The sequence below is a fragment of the Haliotis rubra genome, unplaced genomic scaffold (assembly GCF_003918875.1).
Source record: "Haliotis rubra isolate DU_JTF1 unplaced genomic scaffold, ASM391887v1 Scf217, whole genome shotgun sequence".
In the NCBI taxonomy this organism is placed as follows: Eukaryota; Metazoa; Mollusca; class Gastropoda; order Lepetellida; family Haliotidae; genus Haliotis; species Haliotis rubra.
In genome coordinates this window covers 212328-226541 of record NW_025766192.1, presented here as the reverse complement: position 1 = coordinate 226541, position 14214 = coordinate 212328, and the positions used below count along the sequence as shown (strand labels likewise).

The 14214-nt window shown below is 43.5% G+C and overlaps 1 protein-coding gene across 3 annotated transcripts in view; it reads left to right on the top strand.

Annotated features, from left to right (window-relative positions):
- Nucleotides 1–14214, top strand: part of LOC124277036 — a 19929-nt gene extending 5715 nt beyond the window's left edge. For all 3 annotated transcript variants that reach the window (XM_046712692.1, XM_046712691.1, XM_046712690.1), the window contains exons 2-7: nucleotides 1339–1392; nucleotides 4497–4717; nucleotides 5813–5960; nucleotides 8447–8655; nucleotides 11790–11910; nucleotides 13820–14214. In XM_046712692.1, the coding sequence (XP_046568648.1) occupies nucleotides 1347–1392; nucleotides 4497–4717; nucleotides 5813–5960; nucleotides 8447–8655; nucleotides 11790–11910; nucleotides 13820–13980 (906 nt within the window). In that variant the 5' untranslated portion in view covers nucleotides 1339–1346 and the 3' untranslated portion in view covers nucleotides 13981–14214. The remainder of the gene's footprint in view (nucleotides 1–1338; nucleotides 1393–4496; nucleotides 4718–5812; nucleotides 5961–8446; nucleotides 8656–11789; nucleotides 11911–13819) is intronic.

Genomic DNA, 14214 nt, shown 5'->3' with positions numbered 1-14214 from the left:
AAACACACATACACAAATGATCCCTTACATAACCGATACGTATACTTTACGTACACATATTCAACATTTTGCAGAAAACATCTATTGAGATGACCCCTCGCCCGAGCGTGTGCTCAGGTGTCAATTTCACCTGTCCATACCGTGGATGCTGATGACGTAACACAGGCAGTTAATGTTTGTATCAAATAACGTCCCACTACCCCCTTATTTTTCTAAGTTTTTGGTATTTTCATCAGTAAAAGCACATTTTAGAGCATGTCTCAAAATTTATTCCCTCGGTCTACATTAGGTAGATGTTTCTTGAAGTGATATTTGTTATTTAAGTAACTGTAATACCTCTGAATTTTAAATATAAGTCAAAAAGCATTTTTCTAGCATTTCCGACAGTACTTTTTTTTTTTTTTTTTAGTAGGTGTAGTGGTTAGAGCGTCCGCCCGGAGAGCGGAAGGTCGCGGGTTCGATCCCCGGCCGCGTCATACCAAAAGACGTTAAAATATGGTACTTGTTGGTCCCTGCCTGGCGCTCGGCATTAATGGGTACAACAAGGACTGGTCGGCTCGCTGTCAGTATAATGTGTCTGAGTAGGGTATTCATGCTTCACTGCGGCATGGTATCTCAGTGGGCTAGCACTATAAAACCAGCTTCAGTGTGGGCTAGTACAAGCAGTCACACATACACATACACACGCATGCACGTCGTCATATAAGCGCAATATTCCCAAGCACGACGTTAAACCCAATTTCACCTCACCTCACTATACAATAATAATAGTCATGATGATGATGACGATGGTAGTTTTGTCGCATTTCATATTCATGATAACAACAACAATATGCATAACACCACCATGTCATCGTTGCTGATGGAGGCGGCAAATTAAATGTTGTCATACTGAAACTGTGGTTATCCTCCCCTTAAACAGCTGTGTATTTTTGTACTAAAGAGATGTCTGTCTGTCAATGCCATACCCTTGATGTAATTCTAAATATCTTTCGAACATAGGGGCGGTGGAATAGCCTAGTGGTCAAAGCGTTCGCTTGTCAAGCCGAAGACCCGGGTTCGATTCCCCACATGGTTACAATGTGTGGAGCCCATTTCTGGTGTCCCCCCGCCTTGATATTGCTGGAATATTGCTAAAAGCGGCGTAAATTCCTACTCACTCACTCACTGCCGAACAACTTTTCTTTCTGATAAGCTCCTTACCCCAAGGATCTGTGGATAAAGATATATAAGGTACCAACTCCTATACTATTGTCGTCAAGTAGGAAGCTAACTGTGTATGGGTATCCGTGTATTCCAATCACTGCAGGCTGACAATACACACTTCTTTCTTTGAAGGTGCTACCATGATGCTCCCGCAGTGCTGCACCGTGATCGCTGCGATATTTGCAGGCAAGTATTGCACACATGACTTACAAACTGCCGGGCCAAATATAGTATGTATTTGAAAACTGACATAAAATATATATATATAAAGAAAGTGATGAGAATACCGAGCGTACAGTAGTCCATATATAAGAAGAAGTTTCTGAAATAATCACACGACACGGATCTTCTCCAACATGTTTCGCTTTTATCTTCAAATTTATTTTTATATATATACATATAATTGTAGTTGTATTATACACTGCAACAGAGAGCTTACATTCATAATTATATATATATAAATTATATAATTATATATAATATATATATATAATTGTAGTGGTATTATACACTGCAACAGAGAGCTTACATTCATAATTATATATATATAAATTATATAATTATATATAATATATATATAAAATTGTAGTGGTATTATACACTGCAACAGAGAGCTTACATTCATAATTATATATATATAAATTATATAATTATATATAATATATATATAAAATTGTAGTCGTATTATACACTACAACAGAGAGCTTACATTCATGTTTAATGGCAGCTATAGAAGAAACAAAACAAGATATCAAGAATATCCTGTTATCCGATTGTGATGTATTTATATATATTCTTAAGGGTGAAATACTGTAAATATTGGTGAAAATAAAAATGGTATTTTCACTGAGTAGAATATCACTTTTGCCTGGAACTAATAATAAGAAAGTAATAATAGAATACGTTATAAAATACAGACTTACTCGATGTCTCGATCATTTATTAACAATGATCAAAATATAATAAATAGATTATTTTGTTAATGTTGTCAAATAACATGGATATTTCATCCCGTGGCCACGAGTGAACATATCAACTTTGTCAGACTACGAGATGAAATATACATGTTATTTGACAACATTAACAAAATATCCTCTATATACATTTTTAATACATTGAAATAGTCAACAAAAAAATGAAGTAAATAAATAAAAACGCACAGTGGAGCATACATAGTAGTATATGCGAGAAATAAATATGAATACATACTTTAGTAACAAAACAAATTTCTCAGTGGTTCAATATATTGACGTAAGTCCATACTTAACATCTGTTATATTTGGGGTAACACTTTCTTAGTAAAGTACAAATTCTAGTACTTTTTTGGGTTGAGTCCCATCTGGGATTCGAACCCACACCCTCAGAGTCAGGCACCAAATCGCCAGCACACAAGACATTGGTCTAAACGATGAAGCCTAGCTTCTATCATAACCACGTGTGTAATGAGATTTCTCATTGTATGTTGTATCATCCTTGTAAGTTTTATTTCAAGTGTGGGCGGTGGGGTAGCCTAGTGGTTAAAGCGTTGGCTCGTCACGCCGAAGACCCGGGTTCGAATCCCCCCATGGGTACAATGTGTGTAGCCCATTTCTGGTGTTCCCCGCCGGGATGTTGCTGGAATATTGCTAAAAGCGGCGTAAAACCAAACTCAGTCAGTCAGTATTTCAAGTGTTTGTCTTGCAAACGTATCCTCATATCAGACGGAAAAAGATTTAACATTTATATTTAACAAGGAACTGCGTTATACAGTTGTACAAAAGGATATCTGGTTGAATTCTGTCACAACAGGAAGGAAGGGATGGCCTTTGTTGTTACTGTAGACGTTTAGATAACATTCATCCGTCAAACTGCATATACAATGTCCTATGTAGTAATGGGGGGAGGATATAGGTCCTTATACAACTGGGTACTGGCCGCTGTTCATAGAATATCATAGTTTTCATGTCATGTTTTCAACTGGCGAAGGAAAACATCTAATTTTCCTTTTCTGATCCGCATGGTAAGTTGGACTGACTGACTGACTGAGTTTGGTTTAACGCCGCTTTTAGCAATATTCCAGCAACATCACGGTGGGGAACACCAGAAATGGGCTTCACACATTGTACCCATGTGGGGATTCGAACCCGGGTCTTCGGCGTGACGGGCGAACGCTTTAACCACTAGCTACCCCATGGTAGATGGATGTGTGTGTTGTGGGTAGGTCATAGGTAATTACAATTCAACAGTAGATAGAACAGCACAGCAAGCAATTAGACAACACGTCAGTATATTATTATATTCTCTTTGCAGTGAAAACGTACCGATGAATTTCACTTTAAAAAAAAATAAAAATCGAATAAAGTGAAATTAAGATTGCGAATCCTCATTATTTCACCTTGTCAATTGAACATTTAAATCTCAGAATTTTATTCAACTTAGAATCAAAGTTGTTTAACAAACAATCATAGTTTCAAATCGCTATTATTGGTTGGGCGGTGGGGTAGCCTAGTGGGTAAGACGTTCGCTCGTCACGCCGAAGTCCCGGGTTCGATTCCCCACATGGGTACAATGTGTGAAGCCCATTTCTGGTGTCCCCCACCGTGATATTGCTGGAATATTGCTAAAAGCGGCGTAAAATCAAACTCACTCACTCACTCACTCACTATCATTGGTTTGTATTACGAGGTGTTAAGCGCAGTAGTTGGAACAGTGAAACAAATGCACGTGCGGTACGTGATGAGCGTTAACTTAGACCAACCCTACTTGTTCCCGGTGTTTCATTTATGTGAATACCCTACTTAAAATAGACTTGCAATAGTTGGGGACGAGATAAAACTGTTTGGAGTAACTGGCCTTGTACTTAAAATAAACTTTCAATGGTTGTGCAACTTAAACCGTTTCGAGTAGATAGTCCCGTATTTCGAGTAACTGGACCCGTACTTAGGATAGACTTGCAATAATTGTGGAGTTAAAACTGGTTCGATAAACTGGTCCAGTATTTTGAGTAAATGATCATGTACCTAAAATAGACTTGCAATTGGTGTGCATTTATATCCTGGTTTATTGAGTTTAGTTTTACGCCGCACTCAGCAATATTACAGCTATATGGCGGCGTATACCCTGGAGATTATCGAGGATGTTGTTGTGGACCTAACACTGTTTCGAGTAAGTGGTTCTTTACTTAACATAAACTTGCATTAGTGTGTTTCGAACACCTGGTACTGCTAAGACTGATTCGTGCATATATGCCTTTATACATACTGGGCTGTTCGCTCGTTCAACTCACTCTATATATTCTTTTGCCTTTTCAGTCTTCTCACTATCAGTACAGACCGCGTCTGGGCAGTCAGCCGGCAGCATTGACACATGTAGACTGACGACGTCGTCTGTCGAAGAACAGGTTGTTACCGACGCTGTATCGGGCTTCAAATATGTATGGGCGACGCAATGTGGTTACAGCAGCACTACACCAAGTGTCCCCAGTATAGAAGTGAGGGGGACGACTCACGTCAGTGATGCGGTGTTACAGAAGGTAGGACCACTTCAGTCCCTTAATTACTCGGTAGGGGGCGGTAGTAGTCTAGTGGTTAAAGCGTTGGCTCGTCACCACATGGGTACAATGTGTGAAGCCCATTTCTGGTGTCCCCCGCTGTGACATTGCTGGGATATTGCTTAAAGCGACGTAAAACCATACTCACTCACTCACTCACTCACTCATCTTCGTCTGTTCAGGGTATTCTGTTGCTAATCTATGATGATAAAACCGCAGGTCACATATTCACTGCTATATTTTTATTTTCATCCCAAGTCAAGCACTACGCTAAAACTAGACGTTCAGTGAATGTGAGGTAATGGCAGGAGCGACGGAGGCGTGAGACGTCACTTCCGGAACTTGGCCAAAAAACGAATGCTTCCAGGGTATTTACCGAAACAAAATGTCCACGACACCATGGATAACAAGTCCAGCGTGAATATGGTTTTACGTCGCTTGCAGCAATATGTCAGGAATATCGCGGCCCTCAGCGTGACCCACCAGCTCTTTCACGCACGAGAACTTAGCGGTTCAACTTTACCGTGTCATTCGTAAAATACTCTCGATAGTTCTTCCAAACAGGTATCTCGTATTTAATCATGTACCTCCAATTAAAGGAGTTTGAAAACGAACATCGCAGTGATTTTTGGAAGCCAAAATGATGGGCCATGGAAACGACATACGTTTATGTTGTTTTCGACCACTGCTCTCTTGAAAAGTTAGAGTAAAAGACAGTTTCGTTACAAACCATGCAGATAATCCTGAGTGAGTGAGTGAGTGAGTTTTGGTTTTACGCCGCTTTTAGCAATATTCCAGCAATATCACGGCGGGGGACACCAGAAATCAGATAATCCTGAAGAGAGGAGGAAGAAAAATCGTTTTATCACATTTGAAAGATAAAGATTTTTGGAAGCCAAAATGATGGGCCATGGAACCGACATATGTAGTTTCCGACCATTGTTCTTTTGAAAAAGTGAGAAACAGTAAATAGAGCACTAGAGTAAATAGAGTATAAAAAGGCCGGGGTCATGCACAGGGTATTTGCTCAGATCTTTTTAACATTATGGAAAGGGTTTTGTCCCATTCTACTTTCAGGCAGCTCGTCTCACTCACCTGATGGTGTCATTCATGTCGCCAACGCTGTTCCGGCGTGTTGCTGCTAACGTTGCTGTGGGGATCTACTACCGCCGCACCGAGGACCCCTCCGTCTTCCCCGAGTATACGCCGACTCCAAACTGTAGAAGTAAGTGTGTCATGTATTTAGCCGGCACTAACGACACGTTTAGGGTGATGGGTAGTCCGTCACACAGACCCTGAAACAAATATATCCAAGAAAGCCCATGCAAGTCTAGAATACGTGGCAGTCTAGATTTCAACAGTTTCAGAAAATGAAGAAAGTCTCAGGGCTCCTTTTCATTATATTTTATTTGTTTTTACTATGAACTTTTTTCTGTAAAATATGTTCATTTCAGAGACTAGTTATTAGTCTAGGTGATGGGGGACTTCCGGAGATAAACTGAACAACGTGCAGAAGGAATTGGGATGTCTTCCCGTGCTCGATTGGATGGAGTGAGTGAGTATAGTTTTACGCCGCTTTTAGCAATATTCCAGCAATGTCACAGCGGGGGACACCAGAAATGGGCTTCACAGATTGTACCCATGTGGGGAATTAAACCCGGGTCTTCAGCGTGACGAGCGGATGCTTTACCACTAGGCTAGTGGATAGATCGTCTGTCGCAGAGTGGATAGTCGCAGGTTCGATTCCCAGCTGCGTCATGCGTAAAGACGTTAAACAATAGTATTTGTTATCTGGCGGGCCCAGGGTTCTGCATGGAAGACATGCATCATGGACTGGTCGGTTTGGGGTCAGTAAAGTGTGTCTGTTAAACTGCGGCATGGGTGAGTGAGCGAGTTTTACATCGCATCATCATTATTATTTTATCCATATAGCGACGAGAACCGGCCGTGTGGTACCCCTGTATCATTGTAACTGCCCAGCGCGCTGCGTGTTTAAAACCGCACACAGCAATATTACAGGTATGTTGTGGTGATTTGTATATGAACGAGTTTGGACTAGACAATACAGTGATCAACAGCATGAGCATGGGTCTATGCAATTGGGAACCGATGACATGTGTCAACCAAGTCAGCGAGCCTGACCACCCGATCCCGTTATTCGCCTCTTACGACAAGCATGGGTTGAAAAGACCAGTTCTAACCCGGGTTCTCTATGAAAGGATAAAAGGGGCACTGTGTATACGGAGCATGAGTGAGGTTCAATGCTACGACTGTGGTATCTCAGTGGACTAGCGGGGCGGTGGGGTAGCCTAGTGGTTAAAGCTCGCTTGTCACGCCGAAGACCCGGGTTCGATTCCCTACATGGGTACAATGTGTGAAGTCCATTTCGGGTGTCCACCACTGTGATATTGCTGGAATATTGATAAAAGCGGCGTAAAACTAAACTCACTCAGTCACTCAGTGGACTAGCACTGTTTTATAGCTAATATACATGGAACTATCATGAAACGGCCCTCCCATTATCAGAAATTTGCGGGCCGCTGCAAATGATATTGGACCGCTCAACCTTAACGACGGGCCACTATCAGTTCTGTTGTCAAGTGACGTCATAATGGGTGTGTGAGCTTATTGAGTTCATTCGACATTGGCTTTGGGCTGGCAGATATTCTGGGTCAAACAAATCAAAGCAACCCGAATTCCCGTTTTAAATAGCGGTAATATTGGCTTTCTTGATGGTGCTAACCTCAACAATTGCACTGGACCAAAACCGAACAATGACATAGTTTGACATGTTGCAGGCTATGGTCTTGTCAAAGGCCAAGGTCGAATATCGTCACTTTCTGTTGTGACGTCACTTGAATTGTTCGATGACGTAATTGCATTCGGTCAGTCAACCCCGTCAGAAGTTGATTTGGAGTAAACTTACAGTCAAATTCCTTCATTGTTTCCTTTTTCTTTTCAGCACAAATTCCATGTATTTTAGCAATAATAACGGTAATGCTATTTTTGAGGGCATTATCATTTGCAGAAGGCCTCGGTCTTTTTCAACTGCACTCCTTCGTCGGGCAGTTAACGGAAGACCTCGGGAAACAATGAAGGAATTTGACTGTAAGTTTACCCAAATCAACTTCTGGCGGGCTTGACTGCCCGAATGCAATTACGTCATCGAACAATTCAAGTGACGTCACAACAGAAAGTAATGATATTCGACCTTGGCCTTTGACAAGACCATAGCCTGCAACATGTCAAACTATGACAGTGTTGGTTTTGGTCCATCAACAGTCTTAATAGTGCAATTGTTAAGGTTAGCACCAACAAGAAAGCCAATATTACCGCTATTTAAAGCGGGAATTTGGGTTGCTTTGACTTGTTTGACCCAGAATATCTGCCAGTCGAAAGCCAATTAATGTCGAACTATGACGTCACTTGACAACAGAACTGATAGTGGCCCGTCGTTAAGGTTGAGCGGTCCAATATCATTTGCAGCGGACCGCAAATTTCTGCAAATGATAATGCCCTCAAAAATAGCATTACCCTTATAATATCGACATTAGTCCAGGCGGCTCGAAAAAAACAGTCACACACAATTACATGCACATAAGTGCAGACATCCTTGCACACCGTTCAACTCATTTTCCACGACCCACCACATGCACCTACATGGGATCACGCGTACCCCTAACAGCATTAAGGTCTTCCCCTCTGTTCCAGCTACCTGTACCGGCAACTGCAGCCTCACCTGCTCCGACCACGGCCTTCCTGTACTGTACGAGGTCGCCTACGGTGGCCGCTTGGTCGTTGTGCCGGCTCAAAATGTCGAATGTTCGAGTACGAATCCCAATCACTATGAGAACCTCCTCGTGGCGGAATTTAGTAGATCCCTTTACAAGTATGGCCTCACGGAGTCTCTCAAACAGAAGGTAATATATACCCACAGAAGGTAATACATGTAATTAGATTGTGAAACAAAATTTCCCTAAAACTATCACAAAATAAGTCCAATCTAAAACACCTTGTTTGTTGAATGCAGTAGAATGGAAACTGGCAATGTCTCATTTGGCCAGTACCGCCTCCGTGGTGTAGTGGTTAGAGCGTCCGCCCGTAGAGCGGAAGGTCGTGGGTTCGATCCCCGGCCGCATCATACCAAAAGACGTTAAAATATTGTACTTGTTGGTCCCTGCCTGGCGCTCGGCATTAATGGGTACAACGAGGACTGGTAGGCTCGGAGTCAGTATAAAGTGTCTGAGTGGGGTATTCATGCTTCACTGCGGCATGGTATCTCAGTGGGCTAACACTAAAAAACCAGCTTCAGTCTGGGCTAGTACAAGCAGCCGCACATACACATACACACGCATGCACGTCGTCATATGAGCGAAATATTCTCAAGCACGACGTAAAACCCAATTTCACCTCACCTCACCTCATTTGGCCAGTGATAACGACATTGATAAATGAAGTGCAGCAGGGGTCTTCACTTGCTGTAATTTCGAACCCCAACGAACAAAGCGAAATCGCTTTACATGATGCAAAGATAAATAGTACGACTATCACCCACCCCTGCCCGGAAACCCCGCTATGACATAACAGTTTCTATTATAGTACACCGAGTTCGACTTTTCGGCCTCGTTAATCGCCTCTTACGACAAACATGGATTGCGGGGTCCCGATCCACAAAGCGGTCGTAACGTTACGACCTGTCGTAACTCTGCAGTTTATTATAGGCTTTCGAATGTCTAAGCGCTACGAACGTTTTGTGGGTCGGGACTCAGAAGACTACCTCTAACCAGCATCCTCAAAGGGCGAATGATGGACTGGATGTCGGGAATACACGGACTACACCGCAGTGAATAATGATCGACTTGATGTCGGGAATACACAGACTACACCACAGTGAATAATGATCGACTGGATGTCGGGAATACACAGACTACACCACAGTGAATAATGATCGACTGGATGTCGGGAATACACAGACTACACCACAGTGAATAATGATCGACTGGATGTCGGGAATACACAGACTACACCACAGTGAATAATGATAGACTGGATGTCGGGAATACACAGACTACACCACAGTGAATAATGATCGACTGGATGTCGGGAATACACAGACTACACCACAGTGAATAATGGTCGACTGGATGTCGGGAATACACAGACTACACCACAGTGAATAATGATCGACTGGATGTCGGGAATACACAGACTACACCACAGTGAATAATGATAGACTGGATGTCGGGAATACACAGACTACACCACAGTGAATAATGATCGACTGGATGTCGGGAATACACAGACTACACCACAGTGAATAATGATCGACTGGATGTCGGGAATACACAGACTACACCACAGTGAATAATGATAGACTGGATGTCGGGAATACACAGACTACACCACAGTGAATAATGATCGACTGGATGTCGGGAATACACAGACTACACCACAGTGAATAATGATAGACTGGATGTCGGGAATACACAGACTACACCACAGTGAATAATGATAGACTGGATGTCGGGAATACACAGACTACACCACAGTGAATAATGATCGACTGGATGTCGGGAATACACAGACTACACCACAGTGAATAATGATAGACTGGATGTCGGGAATACACAGACTACACCACAGTGAATAATGCGAAAAGCGCTACCTTTGTCTAATTATAAACTACCCATCAAAAGTTTAGACTCACTTAAAGGTGAGGTGAAATTGGGTTTAACGAGAATATTTCGCTCAGTTGACGACCTGCATGCGTGTGTATGTGTATGAGCGGCTGCTTGTACTAGCCCAGACTTAAACTGGTTTTATAGTGCTAGCCCACTGAGATGCCATGCCCACTCAGACACATTATACTGACTCTGAGCCGACCAGTCCTTGTTGTACCCATTAATGCCGAGCGCCAGGCAAGGACCAACAAGTACCATATTTGAACGTCTTTTGGTATGACGGGGTCGGGGATCGAACCCGCGACCTTCCGCTCTCCGGGCGAACGCTCTAACCACTACACCACGGGGTGGTCAGACTCACTTAAAGCACTCACTATATGTTATGCATATATGTGTGGTTACATCGAAGATGAATTTCTCAACTAACTTTGGGGAACCAACTGCAAACTTTATGCAGATGCATTAAATTGCTAAAAAGCATGTGCAAATATCCCATTTTTAACCCATGACAATCTTTTCAACGTTACGAATTTGTTTTACAATACATCAGTTCATGTGTAAACAGTACCTTTAAACAGTATGGAAAAATTTGCTAAATGTAGTTTAGACGAGTTGACTTAAGTAAGTGGCCACATTTACACTAGTGAGTCTTAACTTTTGACGGGGAGTATAACTAAGCCATGTGTCGCTGTTATGAGCTTATGCTATATGTGAAAATAGTCAAGCTATATGACTGGACCAGACAATGCTGTGATTCCCCTAATGATCATCGAACGAACAATTGGGATACGATGGCATGCGTAAATATTAACTGTGAGCTCTCACTGTTTATGTTGCCGTCTTGTTTTCGATACCCATGTTGCTGTCAGCCGTATACATCACCATACGGTAACATCATCATTAGGTAACATCATCATAAGGTAACATCATCATTAGCACACATGGGTACAATGTGTGATGCCTATTTCATGTGTCCCCCGACGTGATATTGCTGGAATATTATTAAAATCGGCGTAAAACTAACTCACTCACTCATCATTAGCTACAGCATTCTTGCGTTGTAATATGTGTTCGGATTACATGTTTAGAGTAGGTGAGAGTAGTCTAGCGGTCTCAGCGTTGAATAAACGCACAGATACAAGGGTTCAATCCACACATGTAAATTCCATTTTTGGTCATTCTTCCACTCACAGTGAAAGGGTATTGCTGTACACCACTTTGCAATCTTCCACCAAAAATATGCTTCATACGTTGCAGCCATATGTGGGTCGAAACCGGGTCTTCCACGTGACGAGCGAACGCTTTAACCACAGACTACCCCACGATCCCGTCCCCTCCTCCCGGATGTCATCATACCTGCCTCACTGTTTCAGGTGCTTGACGCCAACATGGACGCCCTGTCTGCCTGGGGGAGGACGATTCCGGTGATAGACTACTTCAGACAGGCGTCCCTCGCTTGGTTCCAGTCCACCAAACTGAACTCGGCAACAACATGTAACTATACTGGTGTCTTTGTATCGCTGTACCTACCCACCTGTGTATCGCTGTACCTACCCACCTGTGTATCGCTGTACCTACCCACCTGTGTATCGCTGTACCTACCCACCTGTGTATCGCTGTACCTACCCACCTGTGTATCCCTGTACCTACCCACCTGTGTATCGCTGTACCTACCCACCTGTGTATTGCTGTACCTACCCACCTGTGTATCGCTGTACCTACCCACCTGTGTATCGCTGTACCTACCCACCTGTGTATCCCTGTACCTACCCACCTGTGTATCGCTGTACCTACTCACCTGTGTATCCCTGTACCTACCCACCTGTGTATCGCTGCACCTACCCACCTGTGTATCCCTGTATCTACCCACCTGTGTATCGCTGTACCTACCCACCTGTGTATCCCTGCACCTACCCACATGTGTATCGCTGTACCTACCCACCTGTGTATCGCTGTACCTACCCACCTGTGTATCCCTGTACCTACCCCCCTGTGTATCCCTGTACCTACCCACATGTGTATCGCTGTACCTACCCACCTGTGTATCCCTGTACCTACCCACATGTGTATCGCTGTACCTACCCACCTGTGTATCGCTGTACCTACCCACCTGTGTATCCCTGTACCTACCCACATGTGTATCGCTGTACCTACCCACCTGTGTATCCCTGTGCCTACCCACATGTGTATCCCTGTACCTACCCACCTGTGTATCCCTGTACCTACCCACATGTGTATCGCTGTACCTACCCACCTGTGTATCCCTGTACCTACCCACCTGTGTATCACTGTACCTACCCACCTGTGTATCGCTGTACCTACCCACCTGTGTATCGCTGTACCTACCCACCTGTGTATCCCTGTAGCTACCCACCTGTGTATCCCTGTACCTACCCACCTGTGTATCGCTGTACCTACCCACCTGTGTATCGCTGTACCTACCCACCTGTGTATCGCTGTACCTACCCACCTGTGTATCCCTGTACCTACCCACCTGTGTATCGCTGTACCTACCCACCTGTGTATCGCTGTACCTACCCACCTGTGTATCGCTGTACCTACCCACCTGTGTATCCCTGTACCTACCCACCTGTGTATCCCTGTACCTACCCACCTGTGTATCCCTGTACCTACCTACCTGTGTATCCCTGTACCTACCCACCTATGTATCCCTGTACCTACCCACCTGTGTATCCGTGTACCTACCCACCTGTGTATCGCTGTACCTACCTACCTGTGTATCCCTGTACCTACCCACCTATGTATCCCTGTACGTACCCACCTGTGTATCCCTGTACCTACCCACCTGTGTATCGCTGTACCTACCCACCTGTGTATCGCTGTACCTACCCACCTGTGTATCGCTGTACCTACCCACCTGTGTATCCCTGTACCTACCCACCTGTGTATTGCTGTACCTACCCACCTGTGTATCGCTGTACCTACCCACCTGTGTATCCCTGTACCTACCCACCTGTGTATCCCTGTACCTACCCACCTGTGTATCGCTGTACCTACCCACCTGTGTATTGCTGTACCTACCCACCTGTGTATCCCTGTACCTACCCACCTGTGTATCGCTGCACCTACCCACCTGTGTATCCCTGTATCTACCCACCTGTGTATCGCTGTACCTACCCACCTGTGTATCGCTGTACCTATTGTTATTGTTACACCTGAAAAAACTTAAGGCTCCGCCTCTTAGTTTATTGTCACATATTCAGACTCTCCTATATTTTGTAATCACTAGTATCTACCTTTGACACTGGTCTCAGTTTGAGAAATTATGTTACTCCCAATATCTTTTGTAAAGTAGGTATACTTGTTTGTTTGTTCGATTTTAAAAGATGGTTATTTTAAATGGAAATATATCGATATGTGTATATGTTTTCAAATCTTCCAGACGGAATGAACACGTGTCAGGGCTCGGCGTTGTGTCCCAGTGAATGGTTCTCCAGAAATAACATGAAGCAGAAAGACAACAGACTCTATGATGCCCTCAACGATATATACAACAACGATCGTGCTTATATTCACGGGGGCGTTACACTGTGCGACTGGTGATGTAGCAATATATCCACCGTGCTATCTGTGGTCACAATTCTGGGGACGATTCAGCAATAATAAACATCGCAGAATCACATGATGATGTCAACGACTAACACAATATATCGGCCATTCTTCACGGGTTTGCATCAACTTAGCGAAGTCATTAAGAATTGAATGTCCACTTTGTGTGTTTGCACTGAAAAATGAATGATGTCAAAGCGTTGTTCAAACTCGTGTGAACGAGCGATT